This window comes from Pelobates fuscus, chromosome 4, assembly GCF_036172605.1.
Source record: "Pelobates fuscus isolate aPelFus1 chromosome 4, aPelFus1.pri, whole genome shotgun sequence".
Lineage (NCBI taxonomy): Eukaryota > Metazoa > Chordata > Amphibia > Anura > Pelobatidae > Pelobates > Pelobates fuscus.
The window spans coordinates 70074559-70094594 of NC_086320.1; the positions used below are offsets into that span (position 1 = coordinate 70074559).

General features: G+C 42.2%; 1 protein-coding gene across 6 annotated transcripts in view; it reads right to left on the reverse strand.

Annotated features, from left to right (window-relative positions):
- Window positions 1–20036, reverse strand: part of RALYL (RALY RNA binding protein like) — a 915472-nt gene that overhangs the window by 219734 nt on the left and 675702 nt on the right. For all 6 annotated transcript variants that reach the window (XM_063451290.1, XM_063451291.1, XM_063451289.1 and 3 more), the window contains one exon: window positions 18411–18486. In XM_063451290.1, the coding sequence (XP_063307360.1) occupies window positions 18411–18486 (76 nt within the window). The remainder of the gene's footprint in view (window positions 1–18410; window positions 18487–20036) is intronic.

Sequence of the window (20036 nt, forward strand, 5' to 3'; positions counted from 1 at the left end):
CAAGTGTTTGGTTGTCTTGTCTAAGGCGCAACAGTAACCTGGCTGCATTGACCCTCCTGCCAGGGGGATCAAAAGTTATTTTAAAAGCAGCTACAAAGGCATTATAGTTATAGACTAATGGATTATCATTCTCCCACAACGGATTAGCCCATCTCAGAGCTTTCTCAATGAGTAAGGTAACAATAAATCCCACTTTTGCCCTATCAGTAGGGTATGAACGGGGCTGTAGCTCGAAATGGATACTGATCTGGTTCAAAAAGCCACGACACCTCTCCGGAGAACCAGCATAACGTACAGGTGGGGTAACTCGGGAAGAAGCACCTACAGTAGCTACCTCTAGCCCTGAACCCACAGAAGAAGCAGATATATTACGCATCTCCTCAGGTGGATTAATAGGACGAGATAGCAGCGCCTGTAGTGCTAGAGCCATCTGATCCATCCTATGATCCATGGCGTCAAACCTAGGATCAGGAGAACCAAGCTGACAATTTGTACCTGCAGGATCCATGGCCCTGTCGTAATGTCAGGATCGGGTCAGAGATCCAACACGCAGAGTACAAAGAGTAGCAGATACGTATACCGGTCCTTAGAATGGCCGGACTTAACGTATAACTACGATAGAATGGTCAGAGACAAGCCGAGGTCGAGGGAACGAGAAGACAGGTAAGCGAGAGACAAGCCGGGTCAAGGACAACAGAAAGACAGGAGAGTAAATACCAAAGCCGGATCAGAACCAAAAGGCAAGAGAATAACAAAGCACTGTGTGACTAGGCGGACTAGAACCACGACAGGGCAATGAGTAAATGAGAGGGCCACTGTTAAGTATCCTGGCTAGAGGGAGAAGACACGCCTCCGGCGAGTCCTGATTCGTCTCCCGAGATTTGAGTGACAGGATGTTCCGGGTTGGCGTCATGACGTCGACCTCCGATCCTCCTGCTATAAAAGGAAGTGACTCCCTCGCGGCCGGCGTTAGCAAGACCGAGTGAACCGCGAGAGGCCGAGGAGACATGCCGTCCGGACGGATAAACTTCTAAGTCTCTACCTCTCTCAGAGGTAGAGGCTTCAGGTACCCTGACAGTGTCTTTGTATGTATGTCTTATGTGTGTGTATGTGTGTGTGTCTGTATGTGTGCCTGTCTGTTTGTATGTATGTATGTATGTGTGTTTTGTGTGTGTGTGTGTGTGTGTATGTGTGCCTGTCTGTGTGTCTGTATGTATGTGTGTGTGTGCCTGTCTGTGTGTCTGTATGTATGTGTGTGCCTGTCTGTTTGTATGTCTGTGTGTCTGTATGTGTGCCTGTCTGTTTGTATGTCTGTTTGTCTGTATGTGTGCCTGTCTGTTTGTATGTATGTATGTGTCTTTTGTGTGTGTGTGTGTGTGTGTGTGCCTGTCTGTTATAGTGGGCTATAGTAAGTAATAGTAAGTGGGCTACCTAGCTCAGCCTTTCTACTGGGCACTGCTTTAAGTAAGGTTAAAAAATAGTAAAAAAGAAAAAAAAGTGCGAAGGGGAATTGAGGAGGGAGAGGAGGGGAGCTGATGCACAGATGAGAAATCATATAATGTGCAAACAGAGAAGTCGTCTGAATATCACCGAAAGAGGAGACCTTCGTTTGTTCCTTACGAAAATCTAACCAGATATCAAATATTTAGTCTCGTAGCATCAACCTCAAGGATCTCATTGATCACTAGGAAAGGTAATTTCAATTTACTTTATTGTTTTCTCATTAAACTTTATAAAGTTAAAAACGTTATAAACATGCATTAAGTAGAAATAAAAAGATAAATGTACGTACATTTATTTTTTTTAAAACATCCTCCTTTTAAAAAAAATATTCCTTCACTTGCACGAAAACTGGTGGGCGGTAAGGAAATTCTTCCATCAAGAAAGATGCATTAGTGGGCAGTACGTAGAAAAAGGTTGACTACCACTGGATTAGTTATTGGCAGGCACATGATTTCAATAATTTTAGCACAGTCAAAGAGCAGCAGAGGTTTACAAAGGTAACAAAATGTGTATGCCTTGTATGGCAAAAAAGATGTATGTTTTTTACAGAGATGGGACATATGAAGGCCTTTTGTCAGTGGTTATTGAACTTTTTGACAGAGACACACATTATTTACATAACATCTACAAAGCAACTGATTCTTCCATTACAAAATAAGTTTGGATATGTATTTTTAAACTTAAATATAATACATACTAAAATACAATGTAAACAAATACACCATAACTCTACTGTCCATATTGTAGAGGGTGTCACTAGTGTATTGGGGAAAGCATTGATATTTATTGGGGGCATGGAAGGGTGGTACCTGGGGCGTGGATGAATGTGAATGTGGTGCAAATCCGAAAAAGCAAAGGAGAGCTTCCTACTATCCCAGCAAGTAGCCAGTAGCAAACAAGAGACAAGCTGAACTAAAGCTGGATGTAGTAGGAAGCTCTCCTCTTTTTGGAACTTCTTGGAAGTTGGAGGTCTCTGTGCACAGACCACCTAACCAAATATATTTCATTCATTATCAGACACACTACACCTATTGTATGTATTGCAAGTGCAACAGAAATGTCTGCATTTATACAAAATGACGCATAATAAACACAACTCTTCATCATACACATATATAAACTGCTTTAAAGGGGCGGAGCCTGACTGCCGATGAAGATGGCCGCGGTCTGAGAGAGCTCCGTGGCGGCAAACGCAACATAAGCACAAAAAACGGGCACTAACACAGGCAATCCACCCGTGAACCGAGCACCGCATACCCGACCCACACCAGAGCAAGCTGAAATGGGAGGCGGACGAAAATCCAAGTCCGGAACGGCCGTGGCACCAATCTTCAAAACCAGGTCAGACAGAGAGGCGCCATGCGCACACAGCATGCAGGCCTCGGACTCAGACTCTGACACCAGCATAACTAGCCATAGGAAAGAGACAGCACCCCTTACCAGGCAAGACCTCAAGGAACTACTCACAGACATGAAATCCCTAGTGGCAGATGAACTTACTAAGCATCTGGCCCCAATCAATGAAGGCCTGACCGCCCTAACTAAGCGCACACACACGCTAGAATCCAAAATGGCTGACGTTACCGCCATAACTTCCAACCACGAAGACAAATTTAAAGACATGCAAGAACAAATAGCCTACCTGGAAGACTTACAAGAAGACCTTAATAACCGGTCAAGGCGAAACAACATTCGCATAAGGGGCCTGCCTGAATCCGCAGCACCAGAAACCCTTAACGCCATGCTCCTTGAGGCCTTCAGCAGCCTGCTGCCAGACGCCGCGCCATCCGACCTCCTCCTAGACAGGGCACACAGAGCCCTTCGCCCACCCACAGCAGGCTCATCGCAACCCCGAGATATTATAGTTCGCTGCCACTACTTTCACATTAAGGAGGCGATCATGCGGGCCACCAGAGAGACCCCACTGCAGATTGAAGGCCACACGGTGCAACTATACCAAGACCTAGCACCCACGACCCTCCGCAAACGCAGAGAACTCAAACCGCTGACCCAAGCCCTCCAGGCACGGAGAATTCGCTACTCCTGGGGCCATCCCTTCAAACTTATGGTGCGGCGAGACAACCACACATACACGCTATACAGACCATCGGAAGCCCGAGAATTCGCTACGCAACTAGGCCTCCAAGACCTAATCCTGGACTCAAACGCTGCCCCGCAACGACAACCAGCGGCCCAACACGGTCCATGGGACCAACAACCACAAAGGGAACGCGACAGAAGACAACGCCCTAGACAGCCTCCAGCCTAAACCGAAGCCCACTGTTACAGCCGCGTCTTGGCTCCACTCATGGCACCCTCACTTCAAGCCCACCCTACTAACCGACCCCGGACACACAGAACTAATACCATCAGCACTGCCAAGCCGAAACTAACGACCTAACCGCGAACCCCAGAACCGGACAAAATGCACTCAACACCTATGCCTGCCCTCTGGCCCTCGGGACCCACTTACTCAGCATCACCAGGGCCCTACCCCGGCAGACGCGACCACCCACCACAGCTACCCTTGCTGCCGGCCTTGAGGCATACCGGCCGGCCGACCTCAACCTGAGGCCACAACAGGCTCTAGAGACCCACCCCAGGATCCACAAGATGCTGTCCATCATCCACAACCGCAGATGACGGCGACCTCACCCAGCGATGAAACACTCCACCTCACACCCCAAGACCCGGCTGCTGGAGATCGAACTGTGCAAACTCTAAGTACATTGGGACTACAGTAAGATCACAGTGGGGACACCTTTTTTGCCTTATTCCAACTGCTTGGGGTGGGGGGAAATGGACAGGGTGGAGGGACCCGGGGCCCTGGTGGTCCCCCCTCCCCCCCCCTCTTATGAGGTGGGGGGACGGCGGGCCGCGACGGCCTCGAGCAGGGATGATATGACATGATATATACACCATGTGGCTCATACACAACCTCACTTGAGGCACAGGGGGGACCGGGGGAGGCGGGATCGATGGAACACAGTGGGACTCTGGCGGCCTTCCCCCCCCCTCCTCCAACGGGGGTGGGGGGTGGCGGGCTGCAGAGGCCCAGTAACAGACGAGGTAACGACTCCCCTGAGTCACAGAGCACGCGACCTGGCTGGAGGACGGGAATGCGTAGACAGTAAATTACAGATGGTCTGGGCCCTGGCGGCCATCCCCCCCCCCCCTCCCACGGGACGGGGGGGGCGGCGGGCCGCGACGGCCTAGAGCCACTATGAAAAGGCACTCCCCAATAACTACAATAACTACACTATAGCCCCTCACGTCCCCAGAGAGACTGAGACCGGGGCAATACGACCCTCCAGCCTGGCCGGACCACCCACACCTAAAGAATGACCAGCCAGGTCAGTGCCACCCTGCCCCAGGCAATCTCAGACAGACAGACTGAATTCTGATTGCCCAGTAGCTTGGGACAGGGTGATAAAACCTGACAAACCATGGGAAGGTCAAAGACAGGGATCCCTGCAGGGAGGTATTTCCCAGCCACACACAACTACGGTGATTTGATACTTTGACATTCCACCCACTTAGGGCATGAAAGTAGTTTCAATTTTGGCTGATCAAGTATAGATACATGATGACAACCCAAACTATTAATATCTTACATGCATGCCATACAGATCCTTGTGATATGTGTAATAACTTGTAACAACTGTTAAAAATGCTTACTTCAGACAAACAGACTGAATTCTGATTGCTCAGTAGCTTAAGACAGGGTGATAAAACCTGACAAACCATGGGAAGGTCAAAGACAGGGATCCCTGCAGGGAGGTATTTCCCAGCCACACACAACTACGGTGATTTGATACTTTGACATTCCACCCACTTAGGGTATGAAAGCAGTTTCAATTTTGGCTGATCAAGTATAGATACATGATGACAACCCAAACTATTAATATCTTACATGCATGCCATACAGATCCTTGTGATATGTGTAATAACTTGTAACAACTGTTAAAAATGCTTACTTCGCAGAGCACTCATTGTATCCCACAACTTGCTCCCACAACTTGTTCATGTGTGTCCCCCCCCCCCCCCCCCCCCCCCCGGACAGAACAGAAAAGTATCTGAAGGGTAAAGCCAAACACAAAAGACGCGACAACCTCTAAACTCCGTTGTACATAGTTAAGAAGCCTACCTTCCAGGTCTCATTCTCCCCGGTTCCTTACTAGGACAAGACTGCCCATACGAACCTATTTGCCGTTTGCCGACCACTCTCAGACGAACGACCATTACTCCCCTCACATAACCTGTTCCGTACCGCCGGTCTCCGAATACACTGACCAGTGAGACCCCCGGTACCACAGTTCACCTTTGCTGGCAATCGACGTAAGACCAGCACGTTTACCCCCCTCCCCATACACCTTACCCGTCTTCTGAATCCTCCTGCTGCCCTTCTGGGACCACCCGGGCCCAGACCTCCTCCCTTCCTCCCCATTAACCAGTCCAACACCCCCTCATACGCTACGACGCCTGACCAGACCATTCCTGACCATGCCACTCAACTTACATTGTGTCTCCATTAACGCTAAGGGCCTCAACAACCCCAAAAAACGCCATGCCCTCTTACGATGGGCACACAACCAAAAAGCAGACATCCTCCTACTCCAAGAGACACACTTCACCCCCCACAAACACTTCCCACTCAGGAACAAACACTACAACCGCAGCTTTCTCGCCAACTCCCCAGAAGCTAAAACCAAAGGGGTGGCCATCATACTTAAAGCATCCTGCCCCCTGAACGACATCCAAACCTTCCCAGACAAACAAGGTAGATACCTCACGCTCACAGGCAAAATAGGCTCCTCAACCTACTCCATCACCTCTCTATACGCCCCTACAACCCCAGACGCGACCTTTTGGCAAACATTCTCAGCACATCTCACTACGATTAAAGCCACATTCACCATTGTAGGTGGCGACTGCAACGCCACACACCACCCGCCCATTGACCGCACCACCAAAACTCAGAACGACCCAAGACCATCACACAACGACGCTCCCTTCTCCCACTTCCTACACGCACACAACCTCCTGGATATCTGGAGAGCCCAACACCCCTCAACTTTGGACTATACATTCTACTCCCACCCTCACAACACGTACTCCCGCATCGATTACTTCCTCATCTCCCCAAACATAACATCGAGAATCACAAACACTTCCATTGGTCACATAACCTGGTCGGACCATGCCGACATCTCCCTTACCCTCTCAATCCCCAACATGACACGCCCCTGGACTTGGAAACTTAACTCACAACTCCTACAAGACAAGCTCATTACCTCGTCCCTAGCGGATGACATTAAGGAATATTTCACCCTGAATGACCCCTCCGTGTCCTCCCCAATCACCCTATGGGCGGCCCACAAGCCAGTAATCAGAGGCAAACTCATAGCAATAGCCACAGCGCGTAAAAAGCAGCACAACAGACAACTAATGGATGCCATCTCAGACATAGGCCGCCTAGAAACCCTCCACAAACGCCACCCGACCCCCTCACACCTTGACCAACTCACGACAGCGAGAGCCCTACTCAAACGCCTCTCCCTCTCAACCACGGCCAAAGCACTCACATGGACCAAACAAAGATACTATGAAAAGGGCAACAAGGCAGACTCGATGTTAGCTAAACGCCTCAAAAACTTAACAGACACAAAACGAATCTCTAAGATCCGCACATCAGACGGTACAATGAGCACTGACCCACACACAATCGGAAAAACCTTCCAGCAATACTTCACGTCCCTCTACAACCACACCCCGGACCCCCAAACTGACCTCGCCAGATCCTTAACAGACGACTTCCTTGAGAAACTCTCCCTCCCCTCCCTCACTGACACAGCCAGAACTCTTATCTCAGCAGACATATCCCCAGAAGAACTACAAGCAGCTATAAAATCCCTGAAACCCAATAAAAGCCCCGGACCTGACGGCTTCACAGCTATCTATTATAAAACATTCGGAGACATACTCACCCCACGACTATGCAAAGTCTTCAATGCAATGCTCAAAGGCAACCCGCTACCCCCCGACATGACGCAAGCCAACATTACCCTCCTACCTAAACCCGGGAAATCCCACGAAGAACCAGGCCACTTCCGCCCCATTTCACTCTTAAACATAGACCTAAAACTCCTGACCAAAGTCATGACAACGAGAATTAATCCCCTCCTGCCCAAACTCATCAACCCAGACCAAGTAGGCTTCATCCCCCATAGACAGGCACAAGACAACACCAGAAGGGTCATAGACCTAATCTGGTACGCCAACCATAAACGCCTCCCGACCGCCATACTCTCCCTAGATGCCGAGAAGGCCTTTGACCGCCTTCTATGGCCCTATCTATTCGAAGTCCTTCGCAAATTCAAATTCCCACAAGAACTCACCCACTTTCTCCAAGCCATGTACCACACCCCGACTGCGCAGCTACTAATCCCCAATATCACCCCCCCCTCCTTCCCTATACTGAACGGAACCCGACAAGGCTGCCCCTTGTCCCCCCTACTATTCGCTATATCCCTCGAACCACTGCTGGAGACCATACGTACCAACCCACACATCAAAGGACTCAAAATTAGGGACGACACATTCACCATCGCCGCATACGCAGACGACATCCTCCTCACCCTGACTGACCCCATTCCAACCCTGACCACCCTCATAACAACCCTACAAGACTACTCAAAGATATCGGGATACCAACTCAATGCCACCAAAACAGACCTCATGCCGCTCAACCTGACAGAACCCACTATCCACTCCCTAAAACAAGACTTCCCCTTTCGGATTCGCCCAACGGCAATCACTTACCTGGGAGTCCAAATCACTAGTGACACCAACGCCTTATACAAAACCAACTATCCCCCACTCTTCCAGAAAGCAACTCAAAACCTGGAGCGCTGGAAACAGATGAACATATCTTGGCTAGGAAGGATAGCTTCCGTTAAAATGAACCTCCTACCCAAATTCCTCTATGCCTTCCAAGCACTACCCATCCCCTGCTATAAAACGGACCTCAAAAGCCTTCAAACTGCCATAGACCGATTCATTTGGAACGGGAAAAAACCCCGCATCCGCAGAGCCACATTATATGTTCCCAAACTCTCCGGAGGTCTAGGCCTCCCCAACGTTACCCACTATCTACATGCAGCCCACCTGACACAAATCCAACACTGGCATCTCCCCCCCGCACACAAACGATGGGTGGACCTGGAACACCTCATCTTTGGCCGAGACCACCCCTCCCAATACATGTGGCTCCAAAGGCAATACAGGCCACTGCCACCCCCCACATCCCCAGCAATCACCCACTCCCTAGACCTCTGGGACCGGCTCAGCGACAAATTTGACCTGTCTACAGGCCTCTCACCCCTCACCCCAATCCTCCGCAACAAAATGTTCCAACCTGGCCTCACTCCTCAACACTATGCCCATTTTGAAGACCGAGACATAGTTAGGTTGGGACACCTCTACCCCAATGGCAAGCTCCTGCAATACACGGAGCTCCCCAACCCCGAAACCCTAACCACATTTGATCACTTCCGCTACCTACAACTCCGAAGCTTCGCAGCGACCGACACGGTTCGCATAGCAGCCACCTCGTCCCTGACCAAGTTTGAAAGAGACACCCTACAGTCACCATCCAGGAAGAGCCAAATCTCATCTATCTACATAAACCTAACCACACACCACACGCAGATAGCCCTCCCATATATTACGGCGTGGGAAAAAGATCTCGGACCCCCCGAGGACCCCACGGACTGGGCCGACATCTGGGCATCTATTAAATCCATCTCAATCTGCGTCACCCATCAAGAACAGGCATACAAAATGCTCTTCAGATGGTACCTCACCCCCTGCCGCCTGAAGGCCATGAAACAAAACCACACCAACCTCTGCTGGAAAATGTGCGGAGAAACAGGCACATTCCTCCACTGCTGGTGGACATGCCCTAAACTTACACCCCTATGGAAAACTATGACGACCCTCCTATCTGGCTTACTCAACAAACCAGTACCCCTTGACCCATGGGCCCTTTTACTCTCTAAGCCCCTGGACAGCTTCACCCGTAGTGAAAATAAGCTCATAGCAAGAATAGCCCTAGCCACACGCCGAGCAATCGCCGAAAACTGGTCCACAACACGTATACCCACTCACTCTCAAATACACACGAAAATCACAGACAGCATAGACATGGACAGACTTACAGCACAGATACACGACACCCCTAATTCATTCCACAAAGTCTGGGACCCGTGGCTCGACGGACACAATGCCCTCCCATGGTGACACACCAGACCTGACGACCTACACCACCGACGCTAACCACAACTAGGATGAAGCGCTCGGCTTCAACCCACCCCCAATCCAACCCCACCACCCTGGGTTCGGAGGGAAAACCCAGAAGGGCAGCAGCACTCTATTCACTCCTCCACAGTTCCTCTCCCCCCCCCTTAACTACCCCCCTACTTAACACTACCCTCCCTGTACCACCCACCCTAACCTCCTGGCCCTACAGACACAACCACAACCTCTGCCCGACTCGAAGGCCATACTCCCCCAGACAGTTATCCCCATCCCCCCAACAATAGGAGGATCACCACTGAAAGCTTCTGGCTAATGACCCTACAACCTCAACTATCTCTAATAACCGGAATATCCCGGAACAGGTAACTCGAAAGACGCCTCATAACCACCCCTAGAACCCTGTAACTCCACCTAACCGCAGGCAACACGACCCGAACGGTCGCACACATAGCCTTCCTAACTCAAGATCCTCAAAAGAAAAGGTTATGAGAGATACCAAACCACAATGCCAGAAAAATGTCCTACTGAAATATTTTGTATCCTATTGTAACCCCCTAACTAACCAACCTCTTTTTTCTGTAAAAACGTTCACTCACTTTTGTTCATGAAAACTGAAAAATGAAAAATAAAGAATCTTTAAAAAATAAACTGCTTTAAAACCATAATTTTGCCTTTTATAGACGCAGTCCTGTGAACAGTGCTTTCTTACAGTGTGTGTTTGTGAGATGAGAACAAATTACGCACAGCTACATTTGACAGGTCAAGATCAAAGGATAGTGATTAAAGCTAAACGGCATTATTCTATGTAATTTTAGCACTTCAGCCTATAAACTATTATTTCCAAAGCCACTCCAAAATACATATTTACCTTATTTAACCCCTTAAGGACCAACTTTCTCAAATAAAAGGGAATCATGACATGTCACACATGTCATGTGTCCTTAAGGGGTTAAAAACAGAAATGCAGTGTCACATACAGAAGACAATGCAATACAAATATATCTGTTTGAGAAAGTTCAAGCAAAACATTAATCTGTGAAAAAAGTGAAGGCATACCTAGCAACAAAATTACAGGCATTCATATGTTTCCTATTAGATATGAGATAAAACATTAAACAAATGTTACAAATCTAAAACATAACACATCTTCAAATTCTCTCCATTTAAATTGTTTTCAACAGGCATGGAAGTCAAATTCAAATATATATAAAAGTAAATATTCTTTACCAAAAGAACAAAATAAAATTGTCACTTTTCATCTCCTAAAATAACATTTGTGAAAGACAACAAAACAACTAAACTTCTAACTTCAAACACTATAACTACTACAGCTTATTGTTGTAGGTGGGAAAAGGTATGGATGAAGTTTCTCCATTTTTGTAATACTGTTTACAAGCATTTCTACAAAATCTAGATGTATTTTCAGAACCACCCTCTCTACATCTGACTTGGTTATGTGAATGTATAATTTTCATTTTTATAATTTTAATTTTCACAAAAATATTTACATGGATAAGAATGACTTGGGTGTGCCAAATCATTGTTAATTCTTTCAGTGTTGACCGACTAAAAGAAGTTTAATTTGGTAAATGATTATTTTGTATGGATAAACCGATTAAAGAAAGAAGCTACTAAACGCAGTAAAATGCATTGTTATTTCTAATTATATTTTTTTATCAAAAGGTTTTCTTATGGCCGTACTGTTTTTACAATGTGTATATTTTCAATAAAGTATAATTTGCTATAAAAAAAAAAAATAACAAGGCAAAAAATGATCTCTGATCTTTCTTCCATTCCATTTGTAAGTCTCGAATCTCTTGCAGAAACTCTCCCAGATAATTATTAGATCAATTATTAAAGAGTGTAATGACTAATAATTACCACTTTGGTATGTTCCAAAATATTAATGTTATACAAAGTTTCTTTGGGTGACCTTTATGATAAATGATGTGCCCAGAATTGTAACAAAAAGATATAAGAATAATACTTATATCTTCGCGATCTGAAAGAAGTTAACATAAATTATATCGGTGCCATTCCTCAAACTGGATTTATTATATGATAAACATTTTAATGACCAGTTGCATAGCTTATTTTCACCCGCTGACAGTATTTTATAACACAAGGTGATTCATATTATATATTTCATTAACAATTTAAAAAGAGGCAACCATATGGTGAAATTCACTTTTATCTTAAGAAAACATTCACTTTAAAGGTCATATGGAAATATTTAGTATTCTGTTTTCATAAGATTGGGTCTGGAGTTCAGAACCAACTTGCACAAACAAGGACACAATAGCAGAGTGGCAAAACAATTTTATACTCCGCTAGATTTCAGATTTTATCGCACTCATATTTAAACTCAAACTTTGCAAGTTAGTTCTTGGGTCATAGGTCCATGTAACGTTCTGCTTAGTGAGTAGATGCCTGTGGGATTTACTTAAAAAACAGGGAATTGCAGAGAACAGAAAGGAGAAATTGCAAACTTTAAGCCGTAATACACAGATTGGAAAAAAAAAAAAAAGGTTTGAGTTTTTTGTAGTGTATATACTTTTTCTTTTTTTTTTTATTTGGAATCTCCTTGTCAATTCTAATCAATTTCTGGTTTAGTGAATACTTTTATTTATGTCCCATAAATTAGCTGTTATTGCAATGTAACGGTACATTCATAATAATTAACAAAAATAATAACACAAATATATCAGCTTCTCTTTTTGATAAGTTATAACTGGCTCAAAAACTCTTACTACAGTTTACACATCAGTCTTCTAAAGGTGCGCCCACATAAGCACTTGACATGCTTGCCCTTATTCTTCAGAACAATACATGGGTCAGAGTTTTGACGGCTCTGGAAAGTAGCGCATAATCAATAAGAAAGAATAGAAAAATAGGAAAAGGTTTTGCAGGGGCAGATCTGCAATCAGTGCAAGGTGGGGAAGGGAAACTAATGTAGAAACTAGGCTAACTATTTGCTTGAGGCTACAATATTATCAATCTATGTTTCTATAACCTGCCTCTCTTAATATATAGTATCACGCAGTGTATCCTCTTGGAATTGACAGCAAAACCTGGGATTGTTTCATAAAGCAAAACAGATCTAAATTTTGAATGATAGTGTTACATTATATAACTAATTGTTGCACATATTACCTTTGTTTTTAGATATACTTAGTTATTATAGTGCCCCTCCCATTGCGCAATCCCATGGTAAGTATTTAAAACATTTTTAAAAGTTTGAGATTTACCTGGCCCTTTCTGCTCTGGTCTGGCCTTATTTTGTGAGGTACCTTTTATGGTACTTCCATATCAGCTATGTGAGTTCTATCTGTGTTTTAGGAAAAAAATCATCAAATGTTCTCAATGAATTTTGACCAAATATGGACAAAAAAGATACACCTTCCCTATATGGAACCTTCCATATTGGATTTAGCATAAATGGAGGCAGTACTTGAGTTTAAATGGAGAACTCAAATAAGTGTTAAACCTTTCAAAAATAGTTTATCTGCTTACAGTGAGAAAGTGCAAGGGGGCTACTGGCACCATAACCACTACAGTTGGCTAAAATGGTTATGGTAATTTGACTGCCCTTTTCAGTGTGTAGTGGTGTTGTGGAGAGAGTCTTGAAGACTATGGTGAGGCCTAATAGAAAGCAATTGTTGTTGGAGGATTTTTTTATAAGAGGTGTGGAGCTGGACAATAGTGGTCTTGTGAGATGTCTTCCCAGAGCTACTGCTCACAGAGACAGGAGATGTATTTGTAATATTGTTAAGCGAACAAAGCAGGAAGGGGAATTGGATGTACTTGTCCTTGTAGGGACAAATGACTTGGCTTGCAATGAGGTTTCAGAGGTTAAGGAAGTTTTTAGTGTTTTTGCCAATGATATACGGCAGGTTGCTTCCACACTGTCATTCTCTGAAGTTCTGCCTGTGCATAGCACTCAGAACGACAGGCGGATGCATATTAGGGACTTTAACTTGTGGCTTGGTGAATGGTGTCGGGAGCAAGGATTTGGCTTTATTTCTCATGGTAGCTCTGTTTGGAATGGAAATAAACTGTACAAAAAAGATGGTTTGCATCTTTCTCAAAAGGGAACAAATGTACTCAGTGAGCATTTCAGAGGTTTTGCTAGGATGTATTTGAACTAGGAGGAGGGGGAGCAAAATGGTGATAAAACATCAAATTTCCCCCCAAAACAAGGACAGAAGGTGCCCGTAGCAAGTGTGTTAAAAAATGATAGGCTTAGAGTCATGTCTAAAAAATGCTCGCAGTTTAGGGAATAAGATCCATGAACTTGTAGCAACTGATAATGTAGATTTAGTCGCTGTTACTGAGACATGGTATAATGAGAAAAATGACTGGGACATAGCAATACCAAGGTATTCTTTATATAGAAAAGACAGGGAAGGCAAGAAAGGGGCAGGGTGGGCCTGTATGTGAAGAATAGCATAAAAAAATTGGAATCACATGGATTTCAAGATGAGAGACATTATGGCTTTACTTCAGGGAGGTTATGCTAAACTATTCTAATTGATTTTTTGATTGTGTAACTAAAATAATAGATCAGGGTGGTGCAGTAGACATTGCTTACCTAGATTTCAGTAAGGCTTTGACACTGTTGCACATAGAAGGTTTATCAATAAACTGCAATCTTTAAGTTTGGATTCCAATATTGTTGAATGAGTAAGGCAGTGGCTGAGTGACAGGCAACAGAGGGTTGTAGTCAATGGAGTATATTCAAAGCTTGGGCATGTCACCAGTGGGGTACTTCAGGGATCTGTACTTGGACCCATTCTCTTTAGTATTTTTATTAGTGATATTGTAGAAGGTATTGATGATAAGGTATGTCTTTTTGCTGATGATACTAAGATATGTAACAGGGTTGATGTTCCAGGAGGGATAATCCAAATGGCAAAGGATTTAGGTAAACTAGTAAAATTGTCAGAGTTGTGGCAACTGACATTTAAAAGTGCAAAAAAATGCATCTTGGATGTAAAATCCCAGTGGCAGAGTACAGAATATTTGATTCCTAACCTAAACATCTGAGGAAAAGGATTTAGGAGTAATAATTTCAGATGACTTAAAAGTAAGCAGACAGTGTAATAGAGCAACAGGACATGCTAGCAGAATGCTTGGTTGTACATAGAGAGGTATTAGCAGTAAAAGAGGGATGTGCTCATACCATTGTACAGAACACTGGTGAGACCTCATTTGGAGTATTGTACGCAGTACTGGAGACCATATCTCCTGAAGGATATTGATACTTTAGAGAGAGTTCAGAGAAGGGCTACTAAACTAGTTCATGGATTGCAGGATAAAACTTACAAGGAAAGGTTAAAGGAACTTAACATGTATAGCTTGGAGGAAAGACGAGACAGGGGGATATGATAGAAACATTTAAATACATAAAGGGAATCAATTCAGTAAAAGAGGAGACTATATTTAAAAGAAGAAAAACTACCACAACAAGAGGACATAGTCTTAAATTAGAGGGGCAAAGGTTTAAAATGAATACCAGGAAGTATTGCTTTGCTGAGAGGGTAGTGGATGCATGGAATAGTCTTCCAGCTGAAGTGGTAGAGGTTAACACAGTAAAGGAGTTTAAGCATGCGTGGGATAGGCATAAGGCTATCCTAGACTTAAGATAAGGCCACGGACTAATGAAAGTATTTAGAAAATTGGGCAGACTCTCTGCCGTCACATTCTAGTTTCTATGTTTCTTTAACGATGACATCATATTATAACAGAAAATCTGCAAACAAAGAAGGCTTTATATAAGGGATGCATAGAACCCTTGCAGGGTTATTTTTTTGTGACTTTCTATTACCTGATCCAAATCATCCTTACACTGCATTTGACTAATACAGTTCTATGTTAGCCAAACTATCTCTCAAGATGTTATTGTCTTTATTTGGTGTAATTTCATCTCTTCACAATTCAGATTGTTGTGTAAAAAAAAGCACAATATTTATTTGAAACATGGGATGCATACCTAGCACTTAATTAAAAGTATGCTTATTTCTAAACAAAATATATATATTATTTCTATTTACTTTGCTGAAATATTATTTTTTTTAGAGAATCTATGGTATTCCTTATCTTGCAAAATTTCAGACAGGGAAGCAAAATGTTCTTGGTGATGTAACCTGTAATCATTCTTTGTTATGTATGCTTCCTATATACTTTTCCATATTTTCAATTCTTAATCTATAAAATCAAGATTGTCAAAAAAGAATCTGCAGTATTTCAGGAAAATCTGGCTGTTTTTTCTTTTAATAATAGTAGACAATACGCTCATTTTTGTAATTATAATGCAGTGCTTATGTAATAGGTTCGGCAATGATATAGAAATATTGTCTGAGTGACTTTGATTAGAGCTTCAACTGCAAATTTTTTATGTTTATTATTTTGAATTATTATTTGAATTGATTATTTTTTATTTTTGTCACATACATATTTTAATGTATTATCTATATAATGTATTCACAAAACAAATCATTAAATGCAGCCTGAAACACACCTTTTCTAAACTATTTTTTATATGCAGCTGAATTATTCGTTCCAGGTATTTACCTATAAGACTGACTGATACACCGTCATTTAAATAACCTAAAGTAAAAATAAACAGAGATAATGGCAATGTTTGGGGCTAATCACAAAGCTCTGAAACTCCATATTATGGTCCTTCTTTTTTATGAGTTTTAGAAACCCTTAAAATGCTACCATAGCTAGAAATTCTGCTTCTATTTTTTTTTTTTATTATTATTTATTTTGGAAATAATGTAAGAATACATTTTGTGACTAAGTCTTGAGCTATTTGCAGATAATAATCATTTTGGATAAGTTTGAACTGGCTTTTATTGAATTATGGGTGGATTTGCTCAATTAAGCAAAATAAATGTTACCAGATCTTGCTTCTGAACTGAGACAAATTGATACAGTTTTATTCACAGCATTAAAGAGTTGTTAATTGCTGTAAAAAAAAATAAAAATCATTTCAGATATTAGTATAGATTATATTTTTTCTATTATTAAAAATATATATACTTTTAGATCTGTGGTCTTCTTTGATCCTGAAGAAAGTGATATGATATTAGTAAAGCTGTAGGATCTTTTGATAATAACCTTTCCCTCAGTAGCAAAGAAAATCAAAGCCTAGACCAGGTCATTAAATTTTTTTTTTTTTTATTGAACATGTTTAATCTTCTTCTGCATTTTTCAATCTTATCTTCAGTGAACATAATTGCTATCTTGCCTTGCATTCATATCATTGTATCTTTATAAATGCAAAAAGGCAAGTTTTTATTCCATCATAGCCAAAATCATGAATGCAGTTTTAAATACATTTTTTTTTTATTGAAAAAAAAAACAACCTAAATTGTACCCCATATTTTCTCATTTACCTTCAGTTTTCTTCCAAAACTGAAGTTCAGACATCATGGGAACACGGAAATAGAATCAAAATCACTAATGATGCAGTTATTGTCCTTTCATGAAGTCCATTTTTTTTTTTTTTTACCAGGAGTCACCTATTTGTCATTTTTTGCTATCTTTACTTATCTGTTTTTGTCACAACTATAGTACATGGCAATAATTCTTAGCACTTTGTGTCTTGTTAGTGCTGGTCATTCTCCAAACAAATTCTTATCATACAGAAGCTTTGATGACATAGATCCAGTCCAAAGTACCTCACAGACATGGGTGGTTTTGTTAGACATTTAGAGATTTGTATATATATATATATATTTTTTTTATTATTTTGTTTTAGAATTATATTGTTTAGCAAGTGGCTGTCTTACTATCCTATTACATTTGAACTCCCACCAGTAACCATAATCCTGCAAAGTATGATTAGATGTGCTTTGTACTCAACACATAAGGAACATATATTCTCAACATATTGTTTTGTGTTATGTTTTGTTGTTTTTTTTTTCCAAAGAGTTAGAAAGTTAAATTGCCTTAGTTCAAGACAGTAGGTGCTTTGGCATTTTGTGTTTAATTTACACAGTAATGGACAGTTTGTTCAAGGTGTCTATGTGCTTGAACAAACTGTGGTGTTTGCTGTTTGTGCTGATACCAAATGCAAAATTTGCACAAATTACTATTGCCAGCCAGGAAACCACAAAAGATAACCCTACACACAGTACACTTAAAAAAAAAAGTATTTATATTGAGTATTAAACATAAAAAAAACAACAAAAAAAAAAACCTGAAAGGTTGTAGAGACTGGGTCTTTGTACTATAATGACTTCGGTAAATATAAGTGATTATAGAGCAGTGATCTTTTAATATTTCATAATTTCCTATTATTAAAATGTATGCCTCTATCGATTTTACATTTATAATTCCCATTGTTCATATTACACACTGTAAACATGCAAGTACAAAATTAATGTATTACAATATTGTATATGTATTGTATATGTAATATGTTAATATTGTAAAGTGCTACGGAATCTGTTGGCGCTATATAAATGGCTATAATAATAATAATAATAATAATTGAAAAACAAATTGTGTTTTAAATAATAATTATAAATATATTTTTGGGGCGGTAAAGAGAAATAAGAAATTTAGAAAATTAATACCTGTATAAAGATGAAAGTGGTCTCTTTGTGCCTAGTTTTGGCCTGTAGGGTTTTGGTTCTCCAGCCATGTTAATATCTGTAAGAAAAAACACATTTAAACAAAGGTTTCATCATTACCATTACCATAACAAGCATACACAATATATCTTTGATTTTAATTTCATGTTTCTATTTTGATGTTTTGTAATGTAGAACATCTTTACCTGCACACAGCTTACATTTGGACTTTTCTTATTTTCTTTGATAACATACACAATATTAATGACATCTCCAAGAGCTAATTGGAGTGAGATGTCAGCCAACTGGAGTCCAATCAATGAGATGAGATTTGAGGTGTTGGTTACAGCTGCCCTGCCCTATAAAAAACAGATACCAGTTCTGGGTTTGCTTTTCACAAGAAGCATTGCCTGACGTGAATGGTGCCTCGCACAAAAGAGCTCTCAGAAGACCTACGATTAAGAATTGTTGACTTGCATAAAGCTGGAAAGGGTTATAAAAGTATCTCCAAAAGCCTTGCAGTTCATCAGTCCACGGTAAGACAAATTGTCTATAAATGGAGTATGCACTGCTGCTACTCTCCCTAGGAGCAGCCGTCCTGTAAAGATGACTGCAAGAGCACAGCGCAGACTGCTCAATGAGGTGAAGAAGAATCCTAGAGTGTCAGCTAAAGACTTACAAAAGTCACTGGCAAATGCTAACATCCCTGTTAGCGAATCTACAATACGTAAAACACTAAACAAGAATGGATTTCATGGGAGGATACCACAGAGGAAGCCACTGCTGTCCAAACAAAACATTGCTGCACGTTTACAGTTTGCACAAGAGCACCTGGATGTTCCACAGAAGTACTGGCAAAATATTCTGTGGACAGATGAAACCAAAGTTGAGTTGTTTGGAAGAAACACACAACACTATGTGTGGCGAAAAAGAGGCACAGCACACCAACATCAAAACCTCATCCCAACTGTGAAGTATGGTGGTTGTGGCATCATGGTTTGGGGCTGCTTTGCTGCGTCAGTGCCTGGACGGATTGCTATCATCGAAGGAAAAATGAATTCCCAAGTTTATCAAGACATTTTGCAGGAGAACTTAAGGCCATCTGTCTACCAGCTGAAGCTCAACAGAAGATGGGTGTTGCAATAGGACAATGACCCAAAGCATAGAAGTAAATCAACAACAGAATGGCTTAAACAGAAGAAAATACGCCATCTGAAGTCAGAGTCCTGACCTCAACCCGATTGAGATGCTGTGGCATGACCTCAAGAAAGCGATTCACAGCAGACATCCAAAGAATATTGCTGAACTGAAACAATTCTGTAAAGAGGAATGGTCAAGAATTACTCCTGACCATTGTGTACGTCTGATCTGCAACTACAGGAAATGTTTGGTTGAAGTTATTGCTTCCAAAGAAGGTTCAACCAGTTATTAAATCCAAGGGTTCACATACTTTTTCCACCTGCACTGTGAATGTTTACATGGTGTGTTCAATAAAAACATGGCAACATTTCATTCTTTGTGTGTTATTAGTTTAAGCAGACTGTGGTTGTCTATTGTTGTGACTTAGATGATGATCAGATCACATTTTATGACCAATTTGTGCAGAAATCCATATCATTCCAAAGGGTT